At 37.7% G+C, this 18,256-nt stretch overlaps 2 protein-coding genes across 2 annotated transcripts; both read right to left on the reverse strand.

Moving 5' to 3' along the window:
* Positions 1-9,516: 9,516 nt before the first annotated feature.
* LOC137931254 (uncharacterized) lies at positions 9,517-11,153 on the reverse strand. Its single transcript, XM_068774682.1, has 2 exons — positions 11,098-11,153; positions 9,517-10,500 (listed from the first exon to the last, which is right to left on the reverse strand). The coding sequence occupies exon 2, from the start codon at positions 10,498-10,500 to the stop codon at positions 9,577-9,579; it is 924 nt and encodes a 307-aa protein (XP_068630783.1). The 5' UTR covers positions 11,098-11,153; the 3' UTR covers positions 9,517-9,576.
* Positions 11,154-15,456: 4,303 nt separating this feature from the next.
* Positions 15,457-15,954, reverse strand: LOC137931123 (uncharacterized). Its single transcript, XM_068774523.1, has one exon. The coding sequence runs from the start codon at positions 15,952-15,954 to the stop codon at positions 15,457-15,459; it is 498 nt and encodes a 165-aa protein (XP_068630624.1).
* Positions 15,955-18,256: the final 2,302 nt, after the last annotated feature.

Here is an 18,256-nt window from a genome sequence, read left to right on the forward strand (position 1 = left end):
GACTGTTTTTGTAAACAATAAAAACCTCCGAATATTTTACGATGGCGTGAACACGAGAAAGGTTAGCTGTCGAGTAGCGGGCGCTGGGTGCGTGCGTGTGTACCTGTCAAAGAGCCAGGCTAACAAGTTTAAATGCATTCTTTGTCATTTGTTTTTATTTCAAGGACGAACCGACGCCCGCGGCCGTGACTCACTGCGCGCTAAACGAAATGTTGTTAACAATAGAGTGCATCTGCATATGCATTCTAAATATGAATCTATTTATACACAAGAGATTTCCACCTTTGTATGGATTCATCACCACGTCGCTAGAACTATAAGGCATGGAGACTTAAAATTTTGTAATAATTTTTCTTTTAGCAAGTAGACATCAGCTAAGAACGGATTTTAAAAAATTGCATTCGGTTACGCGGACTGCAACTGATCATGTTATTCGACTCTTCGTCTCAGGACCTAATTCCGCAGTCACTTCATTGAGTTTCCGCATAAGCGATTTGAAAGTTATGCGGCAATGGTACAAATCCAGCGTTTCTCTTCCATCTTGCGGATTTACATCCTGCACTGCACAGGAACCTTCTTGTACAACGCAGGCAATTGTAATTGTACACTGGTGAAATTCATAAGGGTAACAATAGAAATAAAATGTTTATCTCGGTACTAACTAATGAACCTTGCTACTACTGAACTAATGAATTGTCTGTACATATTATTAGTCTATTTAAATTTCATGTTATAGTAAATATATTATCATTGGTGCACCTCTAAATTTACATTAAATAAAAAATGAAGAAAATTTCGTAAGAATATCATAAATGATCCTAAAAAAACCCTCGGGCTTAGTACAAAGAAGTTAAGCATTCTTAGTACAGTTCGCCGCTTTAAAGTCAATTAAACCTTAAATGCCTGTGGGCAAATGTCATTTGCTCGTATTAAAAAAAGTATAACTTATACACTCCATAACACTGATCGTCAATGTCGTGGACGCCTCGCGTCCTCTCTTTGCTAGAAATTTGTGACCTAGTTTTTGGGACATTATGAAATGTAGTTATAAATTCCTGAGACGGTATTGTACAATTTTGTATTTACGACTCAAATTATTAGTTGGTCGTCTCTCCTCACCTTCACTGATAGTTTCCTATAACCACAATTTTCCTGTTAGTGTTTTTTTTTTTCTACGGGACCTTGGATGACATTTTGACTACATTGATATTCGACGCTGCACTCATGAAAAGAGCTGAAGTGTTCATCTTGAACGATGTCTTGCACATAGCAACGAGGAGCGTCTTCCGTACGGTTCACATTCCTTACAATTGCTTCCTGGCATACCCATTACACTGTCGGAACAGTCACAGTTCTGATGTTCTGGTACTAGTCTACCGCTATCGGCACATTTTTTCATTGCCAGACCTTCCATGGTCATCACCGTGTATTTTAAACGGATGGTCAATTGTTTTTCAATAATTTAGTAATTTAAAATGGTTGTAGTTTTGAAAGATTATTTAGTCTATTTCCATTTAAAAAATAAACAACAAAAACGGCAAACCTACTGAGTTTCTTGTTAGTTCTTCATAGTAAATGGCGCCTTAAGAACTAAGGTAAACTTAATTTTAAACTGACGATTGTTAATTATTATATGATCTCATTTAATAAAGTTATTTTGACTTGGACTTTGGACTTAAAGTACAAGCCTAACTTCACGTGTAGTGCAACTCTGCATTTGTCAGCATTTGTATGTGCCTCTAAGCTTTGCCTAACGTTCATAAATTGTTTTCCTCCCACGCTGGCCGACCACAAAGGCCCCGCGTCCCACGAAGTGCGACAAGTCTGAGACCTAACTGCGCGCTACCTGCTCCAGTTGAACTCACCTCTAGCCGTCAATAACCAGCCAGCAGCAATAAAAACAAGATAAGGTTTTACTTGCTATATTTCCTGTTAACCTCTTCTAGTACTGAACTAAACCGAACCTCGTGTCTAATTTATAAAACATATTTAATGTTTGCTAATATATTGTGACGTCATTTATTTCGGGCGTCGGCGGGGAGAGGAGGTTTGGGAGGGGGCAGGGTCACCAATACGTCAACCGTTAAAGCCTCCGCGGTCCGTGCGTTGATCCCAAACTCGCCTAATTCCGGTTCATCAAAGATGGTCAATTTTATTGGCTAAAATAAAATTAGAAATAAATTAACGAATCACAAGATACACGGGCGACCGCTAGCCGTGTGGATGTTGAACGCTCACGTGACATTTGACGGTGATTAACACCGCAGCCTCCGCGCCGAGCAAGCCGCGTGCAGGTTTAGCATTAGCTATCAATGCGACAAACGAACTCGTCATCTTCCCTAAGCAGAATGTGCATATTAGAGAAATTTGTCAAATAGTACAGCCACAAAATTGGAGCAGCCACTGTGAACAGATAGTCCTTGTTATATTGTCACTAGTTGCGCTTGTCAAATCAATTTCCTTTTTCTGTCTCTAAAATGACTCGTTTGTTAGAAAAATTGTAAAAGATACCAAAATACGTAAGGTTTGTCAAAAAGCTTTGTTTTTCAAAGTATACCAAAGAATTTATACGGACACCTTTTAAACTTTTTTTAAGGTAAGAGCTATAACGACCACACGCGCAGATTTATATACATAAAGATATCATAAGACTATTCGATTTTATTTGCTTTATGTTTAAAGCTTATCTTTAATGTAGCGCTGCAAAAATTTTAATATTTACAGCGCATATTCGAAGTGAAAAATTAGAAGTAGTATTCTGGGAAATTTAGTTTGCATAGTAGAATTATTCCCGTGGCAGTGTGATTCCGTCCTGTTCCGGTATTGTTGAAAAACCTTTTGCAGTAATTTAAAAATGTCATTGAGTTCGCAAAACTCGCTCACATTCCTGCGCTCGCGCAACAAAGTTTTTGTTTGAGTTTGCGTAGCTTTTTGTTGTGGACAATCGTCAGAGGTCGACACGGACAGTGCCTACGCTATAAGACCAGGTCAACATCCTACTCATCTTGTCACATTATGGTATAATGGAACAGTTATAGCAAATGTCGTTTAAGGCTTGCATGCGAGGCCTTTAGGCGTGGGCAGCAGGTAACTGTGTCGCCCGTTGCTCTCCAAAAGGCACTTTAATTATCGACAGCTCACAATTATGCAAATTTCGTATCTCCATTTGCATGAACTGATGACTTAAGTATATGCGACTAAAGTTTAATTAATATATTTTTTTCCATTTAAGACAATACTATCGACGCTTCATTTCATGAAAATATAAACAAAATAGTCACACTAAAGAATTATTGTGAAAGCAATTTTTTTCTCGTGCGGATGTTATATTTTTTAAACTTTCTCTAGGATTCGGAAACGGGTTGCTGACTAAGGTCTTTAGCGGTCGTGTGAGAACGCTCTTAAAATTTTACACTGGCCATACGTACAGGTATATGAATCTTAAATTAATGTAATAGAAATTAACCGCGAAATCTCGTTTTTAGTTCAAAATTTGTCGATTGATTTTTTATCCTCATTTAGTCATGCAGCTAGTGGTGAGTGGAAAAATTACGGGAGAAATATATTAATATACTTGTATCTAGCTGTCAATCATTTGACGTTAATCAAATCTAAACAAGCTTAGTATTGAAAAATTGTCGAATTGCTAGAAATGCGTAGTTTAACTTTTGTCATATCTGTCCGGGAAGTTAGCATTGTATATAAACGTATACATATTGTTCCAACGTACGCAACTTGTCGAACCTGGTTTGTTTCCTGGTTATTTTGCTTCTCACCAGAAAGAATGTAATAATACAACCTAGTAAAGGTCCTTAGTGAATTCTTACTTAAATTCGCCGACCGAGTAATACTCTATCTGCCTGTTCGAATCCTAGGATATGAAAGGTTAGTTTTTACACTATGTATTCTGTCAAAATTATAACACATGATATTTACAGCTAGGCAAAACATAGCGAGGAAATCGCCACATCCTAGAACCATATGCAAATAGTGATTTGCATTCATCAATCCGCACTCTTTTTTTCCTATCTAATATTTTTGTAATGCGAATAACCAACGGGTAGAATAACCTATCGGCGTCATTGTTTTTAAACAATTATAACTTACAAGTCTTAAATACAAGAGTGAGTAGGTATCACTTAGGCAAGCATGTACCATCGCAGACCTTCACTTAAAATGAGGCGAGACACAGGTCAAATGCTTCGCCTATAAAGGATAAAAAAATCTGTATTAAATATTAGCAGAGGTTTGTAGTCGAAAGCCATTACAAGGCAAACAGAATGAAAAAATACATCGCAGAACGCTGCGATCTACAAGAAAAGAGCTTTAGTTTGATTTGATCCTCTGGGCTATAAATGATGATGATCATTGGCAAGTTGAAGTATTCGTGGACAGCTAACATAGTACGCAGAACAGTTGACTGCCCATGTCTTCAGCTTCTGCCGTAAAGAGCACAGGACAGGACATAAGCGTAGGACGCCCCTCACGAGGTGAACATGCGACCTTGTTTAGATTATCAGAATATTCAGGATTCAGGCCGTATTCAATCGGTCTTATTGACAATCTATGGAGGAGGCCTTTCAATGGACGTTCTATGGTTGAAGTAAATAAATGAAATTAACTTTCAAATATGAGACCAAAAAAAATTAGACGATTCCTTTAAAAGAGAGTCCATGGATTTTTTGTTCTGTATTTGTAATCTATTGACGGCGACCACTTTGAGTGTCGTACCGCACCACATCCGCGTTTGCCGCTGCCTTATTTATGAAAGCAAATATGAGAGCAGCACCAGGTCGCTGCAGAAATGTCACCCGACGCCCGCTCACACCTCCTTGACATTTGCAGTGTTATTTGGGAACTCGATCTAGATAATAGATAAGTAACGGTCATATGTACGTTCTTTTCTTGTAATTTTTAGTTATAAACGTATCGCTTAGACGCCTAGTTACGACGTACTTCCGATTAGCATAGGAGGTAGGAACGTGAGGTATAACAGCGTTATCTCTATGTAATTTAATATCAGCTAATTTCTGGGACAGGCTTTTGACGTAGCATTGGAAGGATCATTTAAAGGTATGTTAGGTAGGAATATTAGTCAGGTATGGTATTACCAATTGGCTAAATTAAAAATAGCTAACTAGTGCGAGCGTCAGGTAGCTCAGCTAAGTACAACTTACTTGACAAAAAAGATCTACGTCGGGGTGCTTTTCGGGCGATCGTTGAGGGGTCAGCGTGGACCAGTGTGCTCGACAGATCTTTCTCTGTGCTCTTCTCCGTACTAAAGTCCCTAATAGCATATTAAGTCTGGTAATAAGTACAGATAACATTGTACAACATTCGGAATCAATATACCAAGGATACTGTACAGTAGAACGAGGATTCACGAAGGTTTTCTATTTAACAATTCTGCGTACCTTCGCAGCAGGATTTATAAAATGTCAAAGATTTGCACACGTACCCGACGCGGAACCGTTCAATGAGTTATTTGGCTTTGACCTTGGAGCCTGTAATTATACGTTAAGTAATCGACGGGCGACTTAATTTCGGATCGAGTACCCGCCTCGTGCAATCAGCGAGCAGACGCGGTGCGAATTCTTAATATTTTTTATTTATAAACAGGTTGGATATGATACGCCAATAACTGATTCCAGTTAATAAGAAACCTATTTATGTCGGCCGACTGACAATTCGGCATAAAAACGAGGTTGTATATTTTTGTACTGATAAAAGTACATTTATAGAACATCGAGATCTTTCCGCGCCAAGAGCGGTTATTTTTTTTTGGCGCTCCAAAATTACCGCCCTCAGGGGTTGATATATTGTAGCTTACTTAAGAGAGATGAATTAGATGGCGGGTGGAGCCTCTAGGAGGGAGCGTTCTGGAAGGGAGAAGATGGACCCACAAGTGCAGCGTAGAACATCTCACAAGATGGACAGACGACCTCGTTAAGGCAGTTGAAAGTCGCTGAATGCAGGCTGCCCCCAACCGGAACTAATAAAAGTCTATGGGGGAAGCGTTTTTTCAGCGGCAGGCACAGCAACTCTTAAAGTTCATCATTGTTTCAGCTATAGGAATATGGCTGAGACAATAATGAACTATAAGAGCTGGTGGATGTGGTTCTTGATCATAATATTTATGCAATTGGTGTAGCATTGCTTTAGAACAATGATGAGCGACTCCGTGTCTTTGATCGTAGACAAAAAATGATGCAAACTGGGTTTAAAAAAACATGTCGTTTTCTTATAGAACTTAATACCAAAAGTTGATTTATTGCTGCCCAATTTAGGCTACATACATTTTTTATAATTAATTCAAGAGTTTCTTACCTTTTGTCGCCCTTTTTATATATTTAGTGAAACTTGTACAGACCTATCTAAACCATTGTTACTTTCTCATGGTTTTGTATAACAAATTTGACAGAGAGTGACAAATTTGAACTTGAGACACGGTGCATGTTGAATATGTGCGCGGGTGTGGTTCTGGAGTACATGTTTATAAAGCTTGTTGCGGCATTCCGTGCATTTTACTGTATTTTATCATCCCGACATTTTAGCACTAGTGACGATGAACATGATGGTTTGTTATTTGTCTTGGTTGGGACTTTTTATCTATTTTCAATCACTCTTGAACTATTGGAATGCGACAAAACTGCTGGCAGTACAGTTTGCAATGATGTTATTATAATTTAATATGTAGTAATGTGAATTCTGAAAACGCTTTTTTTCTATATTATCATTACATTATTTATTATTTTTAGCATGCCAATGATTTCTGAATACAGTATACCTTATATTAATTGACAGTAAACGAGCTACATAGCCAACCTTTAAGGCTTTTATTTCCATAAACTATCACCTTGTATATATAAATAAAAAACTAAAAATATAAACTGCATCTCTTGCTATGTTGTACTTTTCTAAAATGAATTTTCTCACCTCTGTACATTTTATTTCTCGTAACCAGTAGTAAACAAAGAACCCACGCGCGTTTCAGCAAGAACGAGAAATTCCAGGACTGCGCCGGCGTGCCACACTTCCGCCAATAACTTCTCTACTTTATTGATCAGTTATCGCGCTTGCAAATCGAGCTTCAGTAACTCGCATCTAAAATGTCTTTACATATCGTTGATAGTAAGTAAACTTACTACAAAGCAGAGTTAATGTTATTTATTTTATTTATTGCTACAGATGCTGTATGCAGATACATATCGACGTAAGAGATGTCGTGCGTTTTAAACATTTCTTTTTAGCGACGTTTGTGTTATAGACGATAGCAGGCAGCCGACTTGAACTGATCTATGATCAGTGTGTTTGTATAGTTCCTCTACTTCGTACGAGATGGCGCTAATTCTATTTGCGAAAAAACAACCGATAATAAAAGTTGTTTTGTATTCCTTTACAGGGTCCAACATGGTGATGACAATAATAAGTAGCAAGGCCCCAGTGCGCTGCCTTTTGTAGCTGTCACTTGAACCATATTTTATTCGCTGGTTGCTAACCGACTTCGAGCACCGGCTGAAGTGCGACTGTGGGAACTTTTCATGATATTATTTTGCAGCAATTTAATTTTGATAAACACAAGCATTAGGTAATGATGTTCCGTATGGAACATGCAAGCGATTCACTTCACAATAAAGTTAATTAAAATAAGGATAGGAAACCTCTCTCTATTGTTAAGGTTTCCTACTACACTTTACCACAAAATACTCTCACAGAATCTTTTAATGCCAGTAAGGTACAGGGATTGCCAGTCACGTTAATAGTTTATATCAACTGATTTTCTCTTTGACCGCATAGGAGAAAACGCATCTTTCGGAAACTGGAACAACAAGAACTAAATCTTTTCATTTAAATGATTCACCTTCTCTCTTCGCCCCTCACTTCTTTTACAATATAATAACATGAAAAGATTAATTAAACTCAAGTTAATTGATTTATTAATATAAGGTATTAATAGAAATAACTAACAGAGACGCAATTTGTCAATACCCCATGGATTGACCGCACGGGTGCCGGCGCCGTCGCGTTGTAGGAGGGGCTGACAATTCGTGGTAAATTTAAGGTCTCCTTCCAATGTATTGGCGTTCACCTTCACCGACCTGATTCCTCTGCCTATGTCACCAAATGGTATATAATCCCCACAAATTACCCACTGGATTAGGAGATAAACTACTTGATTCTCATAAGAGAATCGTAATTTGATTTTCTGGCGGAACAAAAAGAAAACTGCAGATGAGATGAAATTTCCCAAGATATAGTAGCGAATATATATATGCTTGTTTTAAATAGAAGAGAATGGAAATCGGTCGAGTGGTAGAGCGACAATTCAAAGTTTGTGATTGTTATTTTAGAACTCATTCATTCATGCGTGCAGATAGTTGCCTGCAGCACGACACAGGCCTCCCCCATAGACTGCCACGATGACCGGTCCCGCGCTTTTATTTTAGAATATTACAAATAATATGATTTATCTACATGTTTAGGAAACATTTTGAAAGGATATACAAGGAGACAAAAATATTAAACTAAGAAATCGCAAAAATATTCATAAATCGGTTTAAACACATACTGACTACGCATATTATAATTCTTTTTAATATGATGACAGTGTAGATTATTCTGTAACAGTTATCGAATTTCATGTTCCGATGACATTTATAAGTGAAATCATTAAAATTTTCCAGTGACATTTTAATGTGACAAATAACAAATTGATTTTTTAACATAATTACTTTTTGTTATTTTGATTACGTATTGTTACTGACGACAAAGATTCGAATTTCTTATCGGGCACATAAAATTTACAAAATAATTTTTGAGGTTAGAAAAATAAATATTTTTTCAGTATTTAATAACTTACGAGAAGTAGTCGAAATTGATTGTACTTCAAAATGTAGTGATGCGCGTCTTCACCAACAGCGCTAGCGTTATCTGTGTAAATCTAAAATGATATTAATGACTAAATGAGTTGAAAAAGAAATATTTGTATGTATATACTGCAGAGTAAACATTGTGTTCATCAGTTGTTCATCTATATGTGTCTATCTATATATCTTTATGCGAACTTCTCGAATAGTGACTCTCGATAAAATATATAATAATATATAGGATGATTGTTTATGGATTTTCATACTATAAAGGGGTGAACGTATAGCTAATTTTTAAGCAAAAAGCTTTGAAGGTTTTAAATCAATATCCACCCACTGTACAAAATGATTACTCTGAAATATATTATATTTATTATATATTGTAATGTTATATTATGATATAAAATTCTATTGCGTATTGCGACAGATTAATTACTTCTGGAACTTACTTACTCATAAACAATAATTAATTTAAATTTGTATAAAAACGAATTTTGAAAAAGCTTTTCCGCACTGTTTAGTAATATATGTCATGACGTTGTTAATTATTATAAAAACCGTTGATTTTTAGACGGTGTGGACCACCACAACCCTTTTATAGCTTTTAAATCAATAACCAATCAACCTGTACATGATTTTGGTACTATAAAAAACCTGTGTTCACACGAAGTAATGTTATCAACTTGTTATCTTGTTAAATAATTTGATTTTAAACTGTTACAATGATCTGTAGGATGTTGTCGACGTCTCTGGCGCCGCGCTCACCGCCCCGCTCTGGTTGCGAAGGCGCATCACACGCAGTCATGTTGTCTCCAGGTTTGTCTTTTATTTGTTCAGAAATTACTTTGACGCCTTGATTCACTTCCCCGCGCATGTTCCTCTGTTCCTCCACATCCAGAGTGCCATTAGGTCGCTCCAGTTTTATATGTTGGCTAATGTTGAATATGTTCCTCGCCGAATCGTAATCCTGTTTTCTTTTGGGGTTGTTTCGCTTCTCCAGTCTTATCTCGCCGTCCCTGTGGCTCACTGTGCCCCTGAAGTTAACGATCACTGTCGGCTTGATGACCGTTTGGTACTCCCTGTTTCCAATTTGGCTCATGTCTTCCATTCTGTTGATTATTGGTTTGTTGTAATCGTCTGTTTCATCAGTCTCCATGTCCGATACGTCGTCGTTCTGTTTGACGAAGTTAACTTTGCTGCTCGGCTTTGGATCTTTTTTAGGCTTGTGCGGAGTGGACTTCGCTTCGAGCCTCTCCGTCGGTGTGTTGACGTAGACGACTATATCTTCTCTTTTGTTCTCTACCTTGATTTCGCTGCCGTTTGCATGGAGGCTTTTGGGGAATCTATATTTAAGCGAGGGCATTTCAATGCGGTCGTTCCGGCGGGGCACGAAGTCCGCGTCGCCCGGTAGCTCGGGCGGCCCGACCTCGTAGTCATATCGGTCGTATATTGGAGACAAGTCATTGTCGTCGTTGTGGTTGATGTTTTCCGGTAGCTGCGACCTTACTCGCAGGGACTCGATGACGTCACGGAAGAGTGACCGTTGTTCAGGCGCCGCGACGACGGGGCGCTCCTTCGAAGGCTGCGCTGCGCTCGCTATGAGCATGTATGTGACACAGATGAAGCACTGCATCTGGAGAAAATAATTACATCCCCTGTAAATTAAAATTGTTTTAGTTTGCTTGCAATACAATGTATCTTTGGTATAATTTCAACATCGATGTAATGGGGAAAACCTTGATATGAACCCAGGGACTTTTCGACTTTCATATTAAAAATAATATAGACACTGAATGTCATCCACTCTGAAATAGTAAGACAATTTTCGAAATATCACTGGAGGAGTAGGACTAAAAATATAAGGCTACATGTACACGATTTGTAGCTTATTAAAAATGTCTTAAGTGTAAGGATGAGAATTGTGAATATACACTGAACAATTCTAAATTATCATTAATTTTCTTAACAGAATTAAGATGGAAATGTACTGCAGAACAGAATATTAATGTGGAGTTGCGCATTTCGGTGCACATTCATTGTTTAAGATATTAAGGCTCGATACATACCCTAATCGTAATCCTTGGCGGTTTTGAATGATTTTAGAGACGGACACTTTTAACAGTTCCAAGGAAGATTCAGAATTGGAAGATTCAGTGAACAACCTCTAAATTCACGTCAATATATAGCTTCAGATTTATCTACCTTCTAGCACAATTACTTCGAGGCTTACCTCGGCTGGACGGCGAGCAGCTGCAAGCCGGCGCGGCGCGCGACTGCCCGCGCCCGTCGGCTCTCCGGGAAGCGGTCCGGGGTTGATTGAACTCTCTTGAACTTGATCAGGGGTGCTCAAGGGTGCCTATTATTTTTGATGTCATTATCTAAGTAACGACATGTAATTATTGATAGTTAAACAATTTCTAATTTCAACATAAAAAAATTAGAATTGGTTTGTTTTGATATCCCTTTTAATCCTTATGGCTTCTACAGCTTCGTATTCAGTACTAAGAAATATTGCTGTTCTAACTGTTCGACAGACTATGTATTGTCGAAAGTTATTAATCAATTGCTGTTTAATAGAAAACGAATAAAAAGTGTTTCACAGCGATCGATTTATTTCATGATTTAATGCCTAAATAATGTGCAGAAATAAGTTTCATATTTTGTAAACTGTCAAACTTTACGATGTGATGATATTTTCGTTGCTATGTTGTATATCATAAAATACGATAATTTCTTGTTTATTACACCCTAACAATTCCTTTTTGTTTGTTTTGATTAATTTCGATTGCTTGACAAGTTTGTGAACTTACCACGTGACTGGTGGGCAGTTTTCGAATTCTGTGTTCAATATATTTAGCGGTTCATTTTATTTCATACAGATGTGCATTGTTATGTAAAGGATAGAGATTTTTGATGTTTCTTGTCCATCTTTTTCTCCTAGTTACTGAAGGAAGAGTCCGTTCTTTAAGTCTCGGTGGCAGAGCTGATAACTTTCCATGTATTTTTTCTGTTGTAGAGCACAAGTAATAATATTGCTGTAATGTCTTTGGCGGTATCAGACTATCGAGTATGTGATCTGCCTTTTAACATTTATGTGATTCAACTAAGGGTCTGATAATATTCCTAATTTAAAATCAAATCTGCAATTATGGAGTTAAAATTTGTTGTATCATATTTTATGTTAATAATTGTGTCGCTGTAGTGTACATAACAAATCACAAAGATCACTATGGCTTCGTAATAATAAACGTATTTACATGAAAACATTTTATTATTTTTTTAAAACTGTTGCTCACTCCTGTAATGAATTAAATAGTAACTCGTCCTCTAAGACTGGAACCGCAGCCATCCGCGGCTCATTGTTATTCGCAAACATCATTACAATTTGACATGCGATTGTGAACCTTATTGTCTTGTGCATTAGATGTACGGATGTGCACATGGCAGTATCATTTTTTCTCACGACATGCGTTTGTATAGGAAACCACGTCGGACGAGTTAAAAATCATTGCTCTTGTTTATCGCGATGGTCCTTTGATGCGTAATAAGGACTTTGACTCGCAGTTGTGGCTGTGTGTGTCCGCGTACCATCGCGGCGAGAGAATGAGCCGGAAACCGTGAGGAAAGAAAATGTTTTTCACAGAATATTTTTAAGAAAAGCCTATTGTTCGGGATTTCAATATGAAATCGAATAAGAAATGAGGATATCCATAGACAAACGCAAATAATCGATTTAGTATAGGTAATTGAAGAGTTGAAGTGGTACTGCCACAAGTGGCTGGCAAGGCGTGCAGAACTGATGGCCACTGGGACCTAAAGGTACTGTAGTGGAGACCACGGACTGGCAGGTACAGCGTAGGAAGACCACTCACAAGGTGTACAGGTGAACTTATTAAACTCGTCGGTAAATCCCGGGTGCAGGCGCCTTATAACACGTCTTTTTGAAAATACATGAGAGAGAATACCGGTCAGCAATGGACGGGTTAAATGATGATGTTCATGATAAGATTTTTACAAATCCAGTGAAACTAATCCTCCTTCAACACATACAGGTCGATTTGGAAGGATAAAAAGTCTTATTCTCTCTTAGAGGTTGGTTGTATCTCGGCAGTGCGAACATACAAAACTAATATAGATACCTTTTTGCTTGTTGATTTTTTGTTTTATATTGGATTACAATATTTTAATGTATCATTGACCGGGTGCGTCATTACACCTTTAATTGTTTAATGATACATTTATTTATATTTAATGCGGTTATTTTAGAATACTTTGGTAATTTTTGAAAGCAGGAACAGGTAAGATATAATCGCTTACAATTAAAGATTGATTGCTTATATTTTTTGTCTCGGATTTTTTTATTCAGTCTGTGGAATGATATGTAATAAGGCAATTTAATGCACTCATTTTTATGACTCCTCCAGCTGCTCGGATAGACTTCGCACTGTCAACACGTAGTGTCCTGTCGTCGACCAATAAAAAAATAAAACGTATATCAACGTGATCACTCTGTTTATTGATTTAATAATAAATAATTATTATTTACACAAATAAATGTTTTATTTTATATAATGTTATTACGATACGATGTTTGTTCCATGGCATCCTAACACGCCTTTTTTATATTTTGATTAAAAGATATTTTAATACACTCTTTGTCTCATTCAAAAAGTGTCCTGTATTGTTTTTCTGCAAAAAAACTTTTGTATTCCTAGAAGAAATAAAGGAAAAAAATAATTAGCCGAATTGCGGAGGCTTGTTTAGTTTTGCGCTTAGCATCACGTTTGACGATTTTTTTATTTTTATAGTTGTTGCTCAGGTTTTATTTCGTCACTATGTTTTTGATTAATGCAAATACGATTTCCTTGTTATTATAAACGATCAAGACATTAAATGAACTACAAATTAATTTGTCCAAAAACGATAACATTTTGATCGACAAATCAAGACTTCGCTTTAACTTGATTTCGATGTTTTTTTCTTCTCCAATTAATTTTATCACCGTGTTGTTTTTCTCTTTTATTCTCTTTTCCTAGTTCGTTTACTGCAATGATTCCATGCGGCGTTCCCAAATCAATTTCTTGATCTACATGAATAATATCGGTGTCTTCGTGTGATCCCAGTTTTATCTTGTTTATCTTACGTCCAAGCGCAAGGTCATGCATTTCGCTTACTCTGCCGTGATAGTTCACCACAACTGTGGGTTTTACAATCGTTCGATGTTTTTCGTCTCCGATGTGACTCGAGCCGGCCATATTATGTCCAATAGTCTTGTTGAACTTGGAGTTAATTTTAGAAGCCAGCTTACTAGATGATTGCCTTGGAAATTTTTCTTCTTTATTATTCACATACGTTTCCTTGACATTGGCTTTATATCTGGTTGTCATTTGTTTACTTTGAGTTTTAGCCGGCTGTTTATAAACTACATTTTCTTTTTTCGGATTTACACGACGCTTTATTCTAGGCTTGTGATTCCTCGAGTCTCTAATATTATTCTTACTAAGTGACGGAGTCTTTTGTCTGTGATTACCGCCTTGCTTTTTGTTTTCGTGGTCAAGCTTTACTTCCCTACAGTAATAATTGACTCCGGCGCAGCGTTTATTAGTTCCGTTTACTTTTTCCGTGGACAATTGAGTTTGTGTGCAACAGGTGCATGTTGCTTATAATTAAGACAAGAGCAATGTAGAGAACAAATTGTATCTGCAAAAAAAATTTGTAATTTATTACTTTCTTTAAATTTTTATTATTACAATTACTTGAATAGATTATGATAGCGTGATATTAATTTTTTTAATGTTTAATCGCGAAAGAGTGTTCAAAAAGTGTTCAAAAGAGTTTATACCTTCATCGCACCGTAATTTTCACACCTGGCGAAAATTTACTCGACACTGTGCACAACACTGTGTTGGCTCGAACCTGTGCGCTAGTCACAGCACCAGAGGCCCTAGCGCATTCTGCCGCGTGTGGAGCGACTGTCGCGAGCAGGCTTCACTGGCCGCACCACCCGACACTTCCCGTAATTAATTTAATATTTAATTGCGTGCGTGCGTGCATCGAAATGTATCGGGACTATACGTGACTTGATTAATGTAATTAAAACTTTCATGCAACAGTATTACAAACGAAAGACAACATTTACTTCCGCAGATGGTTATTATTGCCAACCTTTTGAGCCAGAAGAGTTAAAAACTTTTTGCATAAATTGTGTTTCTTGATAGAAATACTGATAAATAATATAGTATTATTACTTACTACTATATTTACTTATTATTTATGTTTAAAATTTAAGTAAATGAACATTTATGTAGAACGCTATTTGTACTTCAATAACTAACTGAGAGATAGAAATGGTGCCTAGTCCTCATTAATAGAGTCAAGACGGTTTTAAATGTTTTTTTTTTAATTATTAATATTTGCGTTCGTAACGCATGTGGCTGTCGAGCCCCGGGTTGCTGACCTTTCTTCTAACTGCATAAAATACATTTGCTATTTATATTTTTATTGATTCACATTATCATGTTGTCATTTATGTTTAAAAAGTTGTAGTTTTAAGACATGAAATTAATATAATTTAACATAAATAAATAAATCATTCGTCGTCAAATCCAGAAATCTCAGCGGGTCTTCCGCCTGGTTTCCTCTTGTCTTTCTTCCTCTGGCCCAGCTGCAAGTCGCTTTCCCTGTTGAGCACGGTGCCGCGGAAGTTGACGATGACCGTGGGGTTTATGACGGTGAGCCGTTCGCTGTCGCCTATCTGACTCATGCCCAGCATTTCCATCACCATCGCGTGCTTGAACAATTCCGGTTTCACAGCTGAGTAAACTGGCTGGATTGGCTTCCGTGTGGTGATGTCCCCTTCCGCTTCATTGACCGAGCTCTCCGATTGATTTTCACTGATTTGGGGGGACACGGTCGTATGTTTCTCAAGGGTCAAACTTTCTCCTCCATTTTTGACAAATGCTGTAACTTGAAGATCATTTGAGCTGGAGCTTGTGGAGATTTCTTCAGCCGCAACCAGCTCCCGATATTTTGACGGAACTGCTGTGCAGGATGTTATTAAGTACACCACGCAAATGAAGCACTGCATCTGGGAGAATAAAAAACCTAAAGTCAGCAGGATATTTTAGAAAAATAACGTGGTATTATATAATGAGCCGCAAAACTTAACGAGGTGTAAGACGCGAGGATAATTGTTAGATTTGACTCTATTGAGTCTAAATTTATTCTGTGAACAATTTTTTTTATGTATTTATTCAAACTTCATACTTATCTACACATAACTTTCAACCCAAGTTGGTGCAGAGATGACGAATAATCAGGAGTGTGAATTGTATAGAAAATATATTTAATTACATAATACTTTATGTTACATATACATAAATACTACTTTAAAATGAGCAGTGGTAATCTAGAGGCAAAGAACTGAAAATTAGAATCGAACCCGTCACTTTCGATTTCCTGGATACAGTATTATGCAATTCGCACTCTGTGTATTAATTATATAGGATTGCCACTGCTCACAAAGAAGTTCCCAGAGGATGAGCAGCAGCGTGTATTACGTACCGTAATATACGCTGCGATCGCCAACCCTGTACTTATTTTTTTTAGTCTATTATGTATGATCTATTCTTAAGTTTATTAATGCCCAGTAAAGTGTAAATAAATAAATGTTTAGTCAGTATAAATTTAATTAAAAACATTACCTCGGTGTCAGCGCCGTGCTGCTTGCGCCGCCGCCGCGTGCTACTGCGGACCGGCCTTAACTGTCTACCCGGGGGTTGACTGAACCTGCTTGAACTTCCGGTACGGAACCTTTGGAGCACTTTTAACACGTGTTGTGTGACTATTTTATCGATGTCTTTTAAATTGGTATTTAAACGATGATTTGTTTATGTGCAAGCTTTCTATCACCCCGTATAAATGTGAACACTTCGAAATATATTACATCAGATTACTTATTCCTTTGTTATGCGAGAGGTCAATAAATACTGGCAGTTTAAATTTCTCAGCGTGACAGACGGGTTGGCGATCGCATTGTGGTATTGCGGTATGTGGATGACGCCCATCCTCTGGAAACTTGTTTGTAAGCAGTAGTTTAGTAGTATAAGAATTTATGTAACAATGCACAAAGTGTGAATTAAAACAAATTGTATTCTGGGAATTGAACCCGCGGCCCACGACCGCAAGTCTCAGTCCTTTGCCGATGGTCGACCGATGTTCAATTTTTTAATGTAGTGTCAATATTTTGGTATGTACTAATTCTAATACCATCCAAGAATTCTTCGGAGAGGCGTCAAGGAAGTACTTCCAAGACGCCGTACACCACCCGAACCATCTGGTGGCCCAAGCGGCCAACTACGAACCAGAACAAAATTCATCGACAGCAAAGCGTAGGCCACGCCACGCAATGCCAGACGAGGACGCACCGACCCCGAAAGGTAAGGGGGGGCCCCATCAAGAAGGACACACACAAGACACGCCCAAGTAAGAGGGCGCACTGAATAGCAACTACCAGGAGGTAGTTGCAAGAAGGACAACAAGACACCGACGCCGACGTGGACTCCAACACCACCATCGAAGGAGAAAAGCAGCAGCAACACAGGTCTCTCGCAGCGTACCGAAGCGCCGGGAGGCGGCGAATTGTATAGAGTAGAAGGAAGGAAATTTTTTATTAGCTCTCCCTGAGATCGACGAAGCTGTAAGAGCCCCACAAGGCTAACAACGAGAACAACATCCGGAATACAGAGCTAATTCTAATTTTGAAAACGCTATTTCTCATTTAGTTTAATTATTTTTATTGACCATTTATTTTTGTATAGCGCGAACCATACAATAATTAATAGCACTTTAGCTATACATTTACTCTTTTTATATTTCTACATCAATAACTTCACTCTGTATATAAAGTTTTTAATGTAACTTTTCCTTTGTACACAATTATATTAAGAATTTATTTACTTTATAACAAGGATCTTGTATAGTCGAAGGAGAAAACGATTGTTTGATATCCCATAAGTTATTGTATTGTAGAACACTGAGCAAATTCCATTTATCTGAATTTCAAGTCTAAATCATTTCTTTTTTGAGCCGTGTTCCTTCCCTTCAGGGTATATATGAAACGAAAAGGAAAATGCTTATCGAATGAAAGCCAATATTCATGTGCTGTGAGTTGAGTCAGTTAAAGCCTGAGCGACCCCTTAGGATATCTGTTTCCAAGTCGGCCAGAACCCGAGTCTGGTTATTGCACTGAGGTCCCTTACGTCCAGCCACCTCAAGTCCTACAAATTTGTGATATCTAACGGACAAAACCGCTTACAATCGCAAAGGAAAATATTTTCCTAACTATACTCTTTTTTTTATGGCCCCCGCTATTGGGGGCCTCTCGCACC

The sequence above is a fragment of the Battus philenor genome, unplaced genomic scaffold, assembly GCF_028537555.1.
Source record: "Battus philenor isolate CCGP_79_NKW_IND1 unplaced genomic scaffold, ilBatPhil1.0.hap1 SCAF_7, whole genome shotgun sequence".
Classification (NCBI taxonomy): Eukaryota; Metazoa; Arthropoda; class Insecta; order Lepidoptera; family Papilionidae; genus Battus; species Battus philenor.

Coding starts and splice junctions, on each gene's coding strand:
- LOC137931254 (XM_068774682.1), bottom strand. CDS start 10,500: ATGCAGTGCTTCATCTGTGTCACATACATGCTCATAGCGAGCGCAGCG.
- LOC137931123 (XM_068774523.1), bottom strand. CDS start 15,954: ATGCAGTGCTTCATTTGCGTGGTGTACTTAATAACATCCTGCACAGCA.